At 35.4% G+C, this 14,021-nt stretch overlaps 1 protein-coding gene across 1 annotated transcript in view; it reads left to right on the top strand.

The window, feature by feature from the left end:
- The window catches only part of DUBAI (Deubiquitinating apoptotic inhibitor), a 212,399-nt gene that overhangs the window by 55,202 nt on the left and 143,176 nt on the right, over positions 1-14,021 (top strand). The window contains exon 5 of the mRNA XM_090402619.1: positions 986-1,178. Coding sequence (XP_090258745.1) covers positions 986-1,178 — 193 coding nt within the window. The remainder of the gene's footprint in view (positions 1-985; positions 1,179-14,021) is intronic.

Genomic DNA, 14,021 nt, shown 5'->3' with positions numbered 1-14,021 from the left:
TAGCTGCATGAGAGCTGTTTGGAAAAACCTTTTGCCAGAATGCGCTAATAACTTGGGTGATTTTCAAAATTCTGTGAACAATGTAGTTGAAGAAATCGTTGCAGGTGGTGATGACCTTGATTTTGATGGTGTTGATGCAGAAGATGTTAAAAGATATATTGGATTCAAATTCAAAAGAATTCATTGACAATGATCTTCTTGAAGATATGGATCCAGATGTTAATTGAAGAATGCTTGTTTGCCGAGGTCTAGAGTGTCATTTTGCTTGTTATCGTAGAATATATGCTTAGGGGGAAAAAAACTAAAGTTGTTCAAACAACTCTTGATAACTTTTTTTTTTATAAAAAATTGCTGTAAATAATGTAGGTACAAGCATTTACTAAACATTTACTTTGCATTCATTTTTTATCTTTCCTAAAAGAGTACCATATAAAGCGAATTATTAATACAGTAATCAATCATGGACGAATTATAATTTTTACCATTGATTATTATATTTGATTAACGCGATTTTGATATACACAGTAACACCGAGGGATTAATTATCGTGTTAATCAAGGGATATCCACACACACACACACACACACACACATATATATATATATATATATATATATATATATATATATATATATATATATATATATAGCAAAATAGTTTGCTATAGTGCAGAGGTTCTCAACCTTTTCCAGTGGTGTACCACTATATTTAATTCAAGATATTAGATGTACCAATAAGGCAGTGACTCACGTACCATGGTACGTGTACCATAGGTTGAGAATCCCTGCTATAGTGGATAGCCTGCAAGGGTTATTTTTTTTCCTTTAGAATAGCATTGTGCTTGTGAAGTCTTGCTTGGGACATTTCAGTAATCTGTTATAGTGAGCTAGTACTACTATACATTGGTGTTTGCTATAGTAAGAGTTGACTGTACAAAGACTCAAATAACTGGAGTGTATATTAACTTCTTTTATTTCTCTTGCAGAGCATTAGAAATAATTACTGAAGCCTTTAAAGTGTTGCAAAGAGAAAACCATGATGGCTTTGGTCATCTTTGTGCTATTGTCCAAGCAAGTTGTATCAGTTACATTAGAAAATCAGGAGACATGCCAGTAATGGTTGCTATGAGTTTGCTTCTTCAAGAATTTCCACAGTGCAAACCTGCTGGAGAATTTTCAGTCACTTTTTGTAAAGATATTGTAAATTGTCTTTCAAGATCTGTGCTTCCTGCTGACGTTATTTATTCATGTCATTTTGTAGAAGATACCAGAAAAGTCTGTGAATTGCTGAAGGTAAGACAGTTACTTTTAAATTCCAAAATTAACTTACTTAGCTATAAAATATATTAATACAGTTGGGGTCTCCATATTCATGGGATCTGTATTTGCTGATTTGTATTTTTGCTTTGGCAGTAGCAGTAAGTGTTAGGCTACTTGTGCTTATATATGAATACCTAGTTCTAAACATAGTGCATCTAGTGAGAAACAAAAGCCTAAAGTAAGTGATAACTTGGAATAAGAAAGTGGAAATTCCAGATAAGAAACTGAGATCAAAGAGGCAGTGCAAACTGGTCGAATTCTTATGCTAAATATGCAGCTTATGTACCTGATAAAGTGATATTAAAAATGTAATATGCATTATTCATTTGGACCGAAGATGCAGCACAAGAAAAGCCTGCCTGTGAAAATTAGTATGATTTCTGCTAAGGCCCTAGTTCTTTACAGCAGATTTAAGGCAAACTCCCTGTACCAGCAGCTATGTGGAAGCCACTTTCATCACCAGCAAACCGGTTCCAGAAATTCAAGAGGCATTAATTATTCACTCTGTAATGTAAAGATTACGGGCGAGTTGCCTCAGCTGATCAGGAGGCTTCTAAGGCCTATCCTGTGCAATTCAAGCTCATCTAGGATAAGGGTTATATGAGGTCTAGCAGAAAATTAATGAGACAAAATTTGTATGAAATTGTGTAGTTAATTAATCGTCTGATACATCATGGTCACCTTCAAAGTGACCCCTCACCCCTTCTGCATGAAATGTTCCAGTGTTTTTTCCGTACGGTATAATAGGATTAGAATTCCTTTCTGTTAGCTCGTTTATGGTTCCTGTCATGGCTCTTTGGATGTTTTTATACATTCTCAAAATGGGTACCTTTTAATCTTGTTCTTGAGTTTGGAGAAAAATAAAAAGTTACATGGAGACAACTCTGATTAGCATGGTGGCTGTTTCAACACTGAATTGCATTTTTTTTTTTTTTTTGGCTAAATACTTGTAGGGAGTGTAGAATGAGAAAGTGATTGTAATGATGCAAGATCCAATCATTCTGAATCTCTGGATGCCCATAAGATGCATTTTAAAATTTACTTCCTTTGTAGTAAATTTAATTGACAGTCACTCCTGGAGGTACAGATTCTCAGTGAATCATGCTATGGCTATCAAAAAAGATGACAATCATGGAGTTCTGGATTTGCTCACAGTCTTGGAAAATTTTTCATGTGCCACTCAAGTTCACATTATGGGTAAATATCAAGAATAGTGATCGGAGCTTGCTCCACCTTAGACATGAGTTGCCTCAGTTTGCACTACCTTTAGGATCAGTTGTTGCAGTATCCAGGTATTTGCTTACACTTGGAATCGCCAAACTTTTGAGTTTCTTATTCGGCTAAGAAATGATATGGGATGTAATATCCCTTAACTTAAATAACAAAGATCTGTATTTAAGTTTTGTAGACCTGGAAAAGGCATATGACAAGGTGCCAAGAGAGAAGCTATTCAAAATGCTACAGTTATATGGTGTCAATGGGGCATTATATCAAGCAATATTTAGTCTTTATTTGAGTTGTAAGTCAGCAGTTAGAATTGAAGGAAGTACAGGAAGGTGGTTTAATGTTAAATCTGGTGTCAGACAAGGATGTACATTATCCCCTCTGTTATTCATTATCTATATGGATCACATTATGAAGGAAAGTGGTATTAAACCTTATATAAAAATTGGAGATGTTAATCTCAGCTCTTTGCTTTATGTGGATCATATTATACTTCTAAATAAATTCACTACTAGTCTGTAAGATTCCCTGACTAAAGTGAATAACTGTTGTAATTGATATGGTATGAAGGTCAGCATTAAAAAGACAAAGACAATGAAAATAGGCAGTAAAACATTTCAGCTATTTAGGCACGATTTTAGTGAAGATGGTAAATTAAATATGGAAATAGACAACAGAATCAAAAAAGCTAGTATGGTAGGAAGTCAACTGAATAAATTTATATGGAATAAGAGAGAAATTAGCCAAAACACTAAATTAGCTGTATACAAGACGGTGTTCAATCCAGTTTTAACTTATGGATCTGAGAGCTGGGTCAGAAGTAAAACACTTGATCAAAAACTAGAGACTGTAGATATGAGAGTCCTGAGAAAGATTAGGGGCATGAACTGAGCATCAATGGCAGTATCATTAAAAACAAGGATATTAGGAAAGAACTTGACATTGTCAGCATCCAGAAATATGTTAGCAGAGCTAATCTCAGGTAGTATTGCCACTTAAACAGAATGGGAGAGAAAGATTAGCAAAACAAGTGTTCTTTGCCAGGTTGACAGGAAAATGACCCAGAGGAAGACCAAGATATAGGTGGATTGATACAGTAAAAATTCCCTTAGAAGACAGAAATATTATGATCTGATAATATTGGAGTCTTGACAGGTAACAGACTGATTTGGAAGAAGATTGTAGATAGGAATTTAGTAATAATGTAAATTTTTCATGTAGTACTATGATATCCTGTATACCAGGAATTTGATGATGATGATCATTGTTCAAGAATTTGCTTTTCCATTTTCTTAATGAACACACACACAAACATACACTTACTAAAAACACAATAACTCAACATTGCTTACCGTAATGATGAGAAATTGCTACTGACTGAAAGAGTGTGAATCACTCTAAAATACCATGTAATCGTTGGCTCAATGCTGCTGCCAATTGTCAGAGAAAAAAAAAAATTAATTACTTTTTGGCTAGACCTTGTAAACCTGAACAGATTTTCAATGTTGATGAGATTGTGTTATTCTGAAAGAAGATTCCTTCCACAGAGCTATATAGCCATTGAGTAGTAGAACACCGAACTGGAAGTCTTGACATCAGCCAACCGTGCTTCTTCTCCAGCCACTAAGACTCCTACTACTGATGAATACTGAATTCTGTGGTGAATATCCTAGTGCATGCCTTGTTTTTAACTGTGTAATAAAATTTTGATACAGTATTTTCAAAATATGAGTCTAAAATGTCACTCATTATTGTAAAACAATTAAAACCTTTTAAACAATTTAAACATTTTTCTATTAATTGTAAATGGTTACGTAAGTGTTTAGGCATATGTAGAAAACATCTGGGGCTATTTGGGTGAGAGTAAAGAATTTCATGTTTTCACAGGAAGTGTTGAAATGTAACCCCTGCGAATATGAAGACAGTCAAGTCTTCATATTCACAGGGGTTAAGTAAAATTTAAAACACGGTACTGATTTTGTTTTGCATAATTTTAATAAAAATCATTCAAAGTTTATGATGTTACAGGTATATATAACTTATAAGCTCACATATACTTTTGAGTATTTCTTTTTTTTTATAAAGGTCCCACCCATGAAAGATTTATTTTTAAACCTATAATACATTTGTACCATGGGAGGGCTAAGGATTTTTTTTTCTATTTTTATAACATTCATAAATACATATATATATATTTATTTATTTATTTTATTTAAATTTATTTTTACATACTCTGAAAACCCTGCTCTGGAGACCAAACATGACTTTTCAAACTACTTCAGGCCTCCAAGAAGTGGGGAAGTGGTCTCATACCAAGCAATGAAATTCATCTTTCACCGCCTAAAGACAATCTTCTATGCCCATTGCAGGATTCGAACTCGCAGCCCATTCATTGGTTGGAGAGCAGAGATGCTAACCACTCAGCCAAACCAGATCACAAAAAAATTCATTTTGTCAAGGTGGATATTTGGTGCATATGGTCTCACAAAAAAGTAATATTAAGGAAGTGGAGGAATTTTTCAAGACATTAGAGAAGGCAGCCGACAAAGAAAATGGAGAAGTTGACCATTTTTGAAGATCTAAACAGCAGAGAGTTGATAATGATTACCAGACATATAGAAATGGTTTAGGAAAATTTGGAAAAAAGAGCATAACTAATAATAATAAGTACATGCTGTATTTCTGTTCTGAACCTGGAGTAATCATTACTAACACCATATTCCAACATAAAACAAGGAGAGAAGATACAAGAAATAGTCAACCATGACTAGATCAATGTAACTTCAGCATACCATGTAGATTGTAGTGCAGCTTGTTTATTTGTATATATGTGTACTCCAGATGATGATCTTAATGTAAAGGTCAAAACGTCTAGTGATTATTTTGGCTTATATTAAACTGAAGTTTTACTCTAACACGGTAGTTGTTTCCATATTTTGAAGGTGTAACAGGTAAAAGAGTTTTGAATCTAACAAGGCAGATAAGACCCATATTTGAAGATCTTTCTCACTTGATTAAATCTGTTGGTCACATATTAGTATTATCTACTCTGCTATTTACCTCTTGAAGTTGAACTAGCAAGGAATGCAAAAATAAAATACAGCATTTCAGGCAGCATCTGAACTATTTAGCACTTCTCAGTTGTTGCATTTTAAAAATCAGTTTGTAATTCTAACCACTGTTTTAGGAGTCTATCCACAGCATGTTCAGTGGATAGCGACCTTGTTTCATACCTGTTTATAATTTTTAAGGGTGATTTATCATTAATGGCCTGACCTTTATGAAAAACTGTTTCTAAGGGGACATTCTGCATATGTGTGAAGATACTGTAATGAAGGGCATACACGCCTAAAACAGGATTAAGAAGAGAAATTTATAGTATTTGGTAAACATTATTTATTCTGACCATAGCACTGACATTGTCAGTACCAAAAACTAATAGATTTCTAGTGTTTAATTTTTTATCATTAGCTCCTTTTTCATTGCATCTACAGTTCCATTACCATCGCACTTTTCTAAACTTACCAAACGAAGAAAAGTATGCATAACTCTTTTTTGTGTTTCTTGCTGTAATATGGAATAGCAGTTTCAAGAAGCTTCACTGTGATGTCATTAGATTCACCTATTAGCAAACTAACTTTCCATTTCCTGTATCATAAATCAAATCTTCAAAATGTGAGCACAAAACATTCTTTATAATTTCTGCACACTTATTCCAGTGCAATTTTACTCCTGGCACTATTTCACTATCCATTATGGAATTTTTATACACATCCACTAAGTGATTGCACAAAATAAGCAAACAGTGCCAATACAAATAAATGTATTGCCATTGTTTGCTAAGCTACCTTCCAGCTTGGCCAGGTTTTTCACTTTTTTTTTTTTCCATAGTAAAGTTTGTTATAGGAACAGCTTTCTATAGAATTTCAGCAATGTTTTTTTGTCTCACTGTGATTCGCAAATGTGATTCAATATTTTGCTATTACTTTGCATTTACTGAATGAGGACAGATGGCCAAATTTTGCCTGGAAATATAAACCAAAGGGACACCGATCAAGTGGACAACCTAGAGGAAATAGGCAGAAGACTTTTTAGACCCTTGAAACCATTACAGGCAAACAATTGCCTAATACAGGAAGCCAAGAAGAAGACTTTGCATTTACAGAACTAACAATAAGCTCTAGAATCATCACTATGTCTTATCATAGCCATTTATTAAAGGCATCCACTTTGAGCCAGTCTCTTCTGAACTGTTGTTTGTATATTTTATTTGACATCTCTTTATCATTATAAGAAGGCTAAAAAATACAGTATTGTAATTTTTTGGGTAGTGGTCCTTTCCATAATGCATTAAATGCATTCCAATCACTCACAACTCTGCACGAAAAAAACCTGCCTCTCACTCCCCTACTCACACCCTCTTTATACAGTTTCCAGGGATGACCTCTGGTTCTCCCCTGATCTCCCACTATTCTCTGTAGAACTTCTTCACCATTGATCCTATAACAACCCCTTACCAACTTGTAGGTCTCTATCATATCTCCCCTCTTCCTTCTCTCCACTAGACTCTGCAAATTACATCTTTTCAATCTTTCCTCATACTCGACATTCCAGAGGTCAGAAACTACCTTAGTCAGTCGACTTTGGACCCTTTCCAACATCTCTTCATCCTTCTGAAAACCAGGTGACCAAATCTGGGCACAATAGTCCATGTGTGGCCTAATCAAAGCCTTATACAATGGAACAAGAATCTCCCTACTTCTACACGTCAGTGTCCTCCGCATCATTCCCAGAAGTCTTTGTGTTGTCTTCACAATTTTGGCGATGTGTCCCCTAAATTTTAGATCCTTATCCACTATCACCCCAAGATCTCTTATTTCCTCTGCTTCTAACAATATATTCTCACCAAGCATAAATTCTGCATCCCATCTTTGTTTTCCAAATTTTAAAACCTTACATTTTGCAACATTGAACTCACATTCCCATTTGCTTGCCCAATCACTCAATTTATTCAAGTCTTCTTGCAAGGCCACAACATCTTCACTACTCTTTATGGTTCGTCCCAACTTTGCATCATCTGCAAACAACTGAATATCTCCATCCAAATCTTCGCCAATATCATTAATATACAAGTTAAATAGTAATGGCCCCTAAACAGATCCCTGAGGCACTCCACTAGTGACTTTCCTTTTCCTGGATATTGCACCCCCATACACAACTTGTTGATACCTATCAGATAGCCAGTCTCCAATCCAATGCACTAATCTAATATCCAACCCCATCTGCTCTAGTTTGACTGTCAACTTATCATGAGGTACTCTATCAAATGCTTTTGCGAAATCCAAGTATATTACTGTGTATCCTTCTCCTCTGTCCAAGGAAGCAGTCACTTTATTGTAATAAGTAAGTAGATTACTAAAACATGACCTCCATTTAGCAAATCCATGCTGTCCATCAAAGATTATACCATTGTTGTCAACCCAACTCTGGATCCTAGTTCTCACAAGCTTCTCCAACAACTTAACCACAACACCTGACACACAGATAGGCCTATAGTTTGATGCTTGAGTTCGATCACCTCCTTTATGAAGTGGCACAATCTTGCCCTCCTTCCACTCTTTAGGGACTTGACCGAGTGCAAGACTCGTATTAAAAAAATATGTCAAGGCAGGTGTCAACTCTCTGGCACATTCCTTCAGAATACACGGTGATATATTATCAAGTCCCACAGCCTTATTTACATCTAGTTTACTCAACTCCCCAAACACCTCTTGCTCACTTACAGTCAGTCTCTCCTCCCCATCATCAATTGCTCTTAATCTCTCCATGAAGTCACATTCACAAGATTGAAAGATCTTTATGAACTGCCCATTAAGTATTTCCACCACACATTCTGCAACAGATGTCTTTATACCATTTCCTCCAATCAATGTAATCCTTCCATAATCATTCTTTCTTTTGCTGGCTACATATCGAAAGAACTCCCTAGGATTCTTTTTAGCTTCATTAGCTAACTGCTGTTCATACCTCTCTTTAGCTACTCTCACCAACCAAGTCACCCTCCTTGCCTGGTCTTTGTAGACCTCATGAAATTGGTTACTTCCACTTCTCTTATGCTGCCTTCACAATGCCCTTTTTCTCTGTATTGCATGCTTAATCTCTTTATTCATCCATCTCACACCTACCTTATTTAACCTTCTCACCCATGGTATACATTTAGACATTGCATCTACTAAATATTTTTTGAAAATCCCCCAAGCTGCATTGATCTCTTTTCCAGCTAACTCCTCATTCCATGCTACCCTTGCAAGCTGTCTCCTGAGCTCTTCATAATCACCCCCTTGTAGTTCCACATATACCCTTTTTTCACAGGGGTCCTTGCACTGCTGGCAACCACCCAAGTAATCACCTCATGGTCACTTTCACCAATTGGTGGATGATTTGATACCTCATTGATAATTACATTTGATGTCACTTATCTTCTTTTTTGGAATTGCCTAAATATGGGCTTCCATGTGGTGAGGTTGATGCCATCTGAAAATCATACGTTGTACAGATGATAAAAAAGAGGGGGGGGGTAGTTGAAAAGTGTTTCTCTTGAGCACATGCTATCAAGATCCAAGGCCTTCTTGGTGCTAGATTTGTTCAAGATTCTTCTGATAGCTTTCCGATAGAAGTCTACAGGAAGCATGCAGTGCGATATTCCAGGTATAATTGGAGAAGATTTGCCTTCGTCATCTGTGCAGGAGTTGGACGAGAAAAATTATGCCAAGAGGGTTTGCTGTGTCTATAAGTGATGTTGCAATAACTGCACCTGGGAATGGGAGAGAGAAATTGGCATTAGTATAGATAGACAGAGGTTGTGCCCAGTGATAATTATGAGTAGCGTATGACTACCATTTGTGCAAAATGCGAGTTTCTACATTTTACTCTTTCATAATCAGAATTAGCTTTCTTAATGATTATTTTGCTGCTGTTGTGAGCTTTATTGTATGCAGTAAGTGAAGCTGGAGTTTTGTCAAGCCACTTACAATATGCTCTTATTTTTTCTTCTTCCCTTTCAATTCATGGAAAAACCATGATTATGTGGATATTGGGCAAGGAATTTTGAACAGAATGAAGGTTTTTTGTTCCAGTATGGATAGTAATTTCTGTAACACAATCACAAGTATCTGGATCTGGAAAGTGGAAATAGTATTATGATCATGGAAGGGAGAACTTTTAAAGATTAAAGATCATCTTCCCACTTGGTGGTGTAATGCTCTGGGCTTCATGGTATGTTTGGCTTGCTCTTGAAGGATATAACTCACACTGCATGTTTGAAGATTTGAGGAGTGGGGATGGGTGGGAATAGAAGCTGGAAACTCTGCTCTGAGGATCAAACATTGCATCACCCACTTTAAGTCCCCAAGTCCTTCCACTTCAAGGAAGGTGGTGACATTTTACTATGGTAAAGGTCAGCTATCACCTAGAAGGCTGTTGCAAAATGCACTGGTTTTTTTTTTATCATTCCCTAACATAATTTTATACATTTCTTTGTGTGTGTGTGCTACAAGACTTCTAAAACTTCAAGCTCAAGTATATTTTCCAGTTTACTCATCCAAGGACAGTTTCTGATTAGTATGCACTGATGACGTGGTTATTTATTCACATTTTCTTTTCTAAACCTATAGTATTGGCAGTTGATGATTCTCTGAGAGAAAGAGAGTTTTGTAAAAGAATTCAGAAATTTTTGTTTGTGTAAAGAAAAAACTGCTGCTCTTGAGTTTATAATATTATACTGATATTTGTCATAAAAATCAATTAAGATGTTAAATATTTCAGAAACTTTGGGGTTTACATCCAATTGCTATACAAGAGACATTGGAAGCAATCTACTCAAATATATCAACATCAGATGGATTCTCTTCATCAGTTTTAGCAGCAGTTATTGATGTAAGTATTTCTATTATCATACTTACATGCATTATTAGAGGATTTTTTTACTTTCTTTTATTGTTATACCTTGATTGTCATTCATTATATAAAAAATTATGACGACACTTACTTTTTTTTGAGTAATAATTTTATTTTTTCAAAGTAAAATTAACCACTTAACATTTCAACCTTTATACATACAGTGTAAAGGTTGAAATGTTAAGCTGAAATGTGTTCAAATTAAATTATCCCTAATCAGAGTAATCTGTAGAGAGAACCAGTAGACAAAATACCCTCAAAGTTGGTTTTATTGTATTATGATCTGGTACCCTAACCAGATTGTGGGGAAGAGATTTTGATAATAAAAAAAATTAGTTCAAAAACAACCAATAGGGGAAATATGGTGCTTCTGAGCAAGAAAATACACTCGGGTCTCTTATTATGCGGTTTTGAAGTTATGCGGTGCATATTTCATGCAAATTCGGGGTTTCCCCGTTGTACATAATGAACAATGTATTGCAGCACATTCTGTCATAACATGAGTAACGTGTAAGCAGTGAGTGTCCGTGAAGTTTAATTGTATGTGAGTAAGTGTTTGTCTTTTCATTATCGTAAGTTTAAATTTTGCTAATTTTTATTTTAAAGATTTAATTGGGCCCAATGGAGCAAAAATAAATAAAAGCAATTTCTTTGGAAATGAAAATTGCAATTTTAGATCGCTTAGCAAAATGAGAGGGATCTACGGTGATTTGCAAACATTTTAATTTAGGCAAATCTACTATAAGAGCAATTAAAAAGAATGAAGTCGCAATAAGAAAATCTGTCATTTCTGGCACAAAACTAAGTGCCAAACTATCATCGTACTCAAGAGATGCTTTATTAGAAAAAATGGAACCAGTGCTCATAATTTGGATTAAAGAATTAACTCAAAGGATAATTCCTATAAGTGGTTATTTAATTAAACAAAAAGCACTTCGGTTTTATGAACAGATGAAGCAATTGGAGGCATCTAATTTCGCTTTCCCAGGCTGATAAATAATTTTCGCTAGCAAAGGATGGCTAACTGGATTTTAAAAAAGGAATGCACTTCATAACGTGAAGATTACAGGCAAGGTTGCAGCAGCAGATGAAGCAGCCAAAAATTTTCAAGAGAAGTTAGCCAAAATTACGCTGACGAAACAGAATTGTTTTGGAAGAAAATGCCTAGTCGAACTTACATTGCAAAGTCTGAGAAAAAAAGGTGGGCTTTAAGCAAGCTAAGATCGAGTAATGTTGTTACTTTGTAGCATTGCATCAGGGATCGAATGTTGACCCCCCCCCTCCTAGTAAATTGATCTCTAAGACCACGTGCTCTGAATAGCAAAGCTCTAAAACAGCTGCAGTACATTGGACAGCTAATACAAAGGCCTGGGTAACAACTGCTGTATTTACTGAATGGTTTGATAATTGCTTTGTACCAGAAGTGGAAACATATATGAAGCAAAAAGCTCTCGATTTTTAAAGTTTTATTAATTGTTGACAATGCACCAAGTCATTTGCATTTAGAATATCCAAATATGCAGGTAGTGTTTTTTTTTTCATCCAATACAACAAGCATTATTCAGCCATTAGATCAAGGCATAATTACTACTTTCAAAAATTATTACTTTAAGCACACTTTTCATTTTGTATTGGATAAACTAGAAAATGAATCATTAACAGTAACTGACATGTGGGGAAAAAAAAACTATTTTGGACTGTTTAAATCATGTTGCATCTGCTATTGCTGAAATGAGACCACAAACTTTAAATGCCTGCTGGAAAGCAGTTTGGTCTGGATGTGTTGCAAACATTGCAACCATCTACATTATCAGCTGAAATCATTACTTTGGCACATGAAATTGGTAGAGAAGGTTTTGATACATTTAGCCAGCATGATGTGGACCAATTGTTTGTGGATAATGATTTAAGTGACGATGATATTATTAGATATCGATTAACTTTAGATATCGTCAAAGATCTAGAAAACGATAGTGAAGTGGAAGAAAAACCTGACCTCTCACTGCAAATATAATTCGAGGTCTTGAACTGTGCAATAAATTGGAAAGTCATTTTCTTGTTAATAACACAAATTCTGAACGAGCCTTTAAATTTCAACGTGAGCTGAAGAACTGTGTATCTGGATATTGCGAGCTGTATAAAAAATTAGTAAAATCATCATCACAAAGTTTAATCACTGATTACATTGTCAGAAGAAAAAATTTAACACAGAAGGCAGGTAAAGCTAATTTATGTTTGTGAAGAATCATTTCCTTTACCATACAGATCTCAGGCGCTGACTATCTCTTCTGGTGATGAACATGATTTTGCACCAGTTCGCAAACGTTGCCAAATATTGTCTAATAGCGACAATAATTCTGATGAAAAAATGTAAAAAAAATTGTTACTTTTCAATAAAATTAAATGAATAAAGCTTTAAAACAAACTTAGGCATTCTTATTTTAAGCACATTTTTATAAATAAATTTTTATAAACTTTTATGCAATTTTAGGTTTATTTTAATTCATTGCTTCGGTTTTATGCGGATTGAGAAAAGAATGGAATGTATCTCTAATTTTTCAATCCAAGTTAGGCCTTTTTTGTGCAATTTTTTATATGCGGTTTTCTGTGGAACATATCTACCGCATAAAAAGAGACCCGACTGTATAGTGAATTTTGCATGCCATGTGAGCCGTAAGGTGGTATAAATGTAGCAACCAAGCTGATTCTACAGTTATTCAACTTATGCGATGGGTCTCATTTAGCCTGAATGTGCCTCACTTGTGTTTCTATAGGAATGGGAAAAAAATGCTACAGTAACAGCTCTTCATGAGTATAGAGAGCTAAAAGCTTTGTGAAGAGGCCTAATGACACCAAATGCAGTACGACACATAGTTGTTGATTTGAAGAGACAGACAGACAGTTTGACACTCCAAGCAGGAAGAGGACATAAATCAGAAATTCCCCAAATGACTGAAGATGTTGTAGCTGCAGTTGTTGATCTGTCAAGCGAGAATGCTGTAGGTTCATGCAGTGCATATGCCATAGCAAGATAATTAGATTTGCCATACACAACGGCATGAGAACTTTGTGCAACACATTGCAGTACTACCGATATAAACTCAGCCACAGCCAAGAGTTGCAAATGTCAACATCCAAGAAACACTTATGTTGATATTTCTGGCACACACATGGAGGTGGACGAGGATTGACCTTGGAACATCCTATGGAGTGATGAAGTGCATTGTCAGTAAACACTCAAAATGTGACATCAGAGCTACAGAGAATTCCCATGCATTTGAACAAGTTCCCTTATGTTCGCTAAATGTCACGGTATGGATTGGATTTATAGCTAAGTTTGTTATTGGCCCATTTTTCTTTGAAGAAGTCCATCAAACCACACCTGTCACAATTGCTCATTATTGGGACATGTTGAGCAGTTTTTTTTCTCATCCCTTAATTGGATCAAAGAGGATGCCTGAACAGAACAGTACTGATGCAAGATGGAGCACCACCCCACATAGGACATGGAAATCAGCAATT

Source organism: Typopeltis vanoorti, chromosome 13 (genome assembly GCF_054136105.1).
Source record: "Typopeltis vanoorti isolate ZY-2024b chromosome 13, IOZ_Tvanoo_1.0, whole genome shotgun sequence".
Lineage (NCBI taxonomy): Eukaryota > Metazoa > Arthropoda > Arachnida > Uropygi > Thelyphonidae > Typopeltis > Typopeltis vanoorti.
Note: the sequence above shows the minus strand (reverse complement) of the source record. Positions and strands in the feature narration are given on the sequence as shown.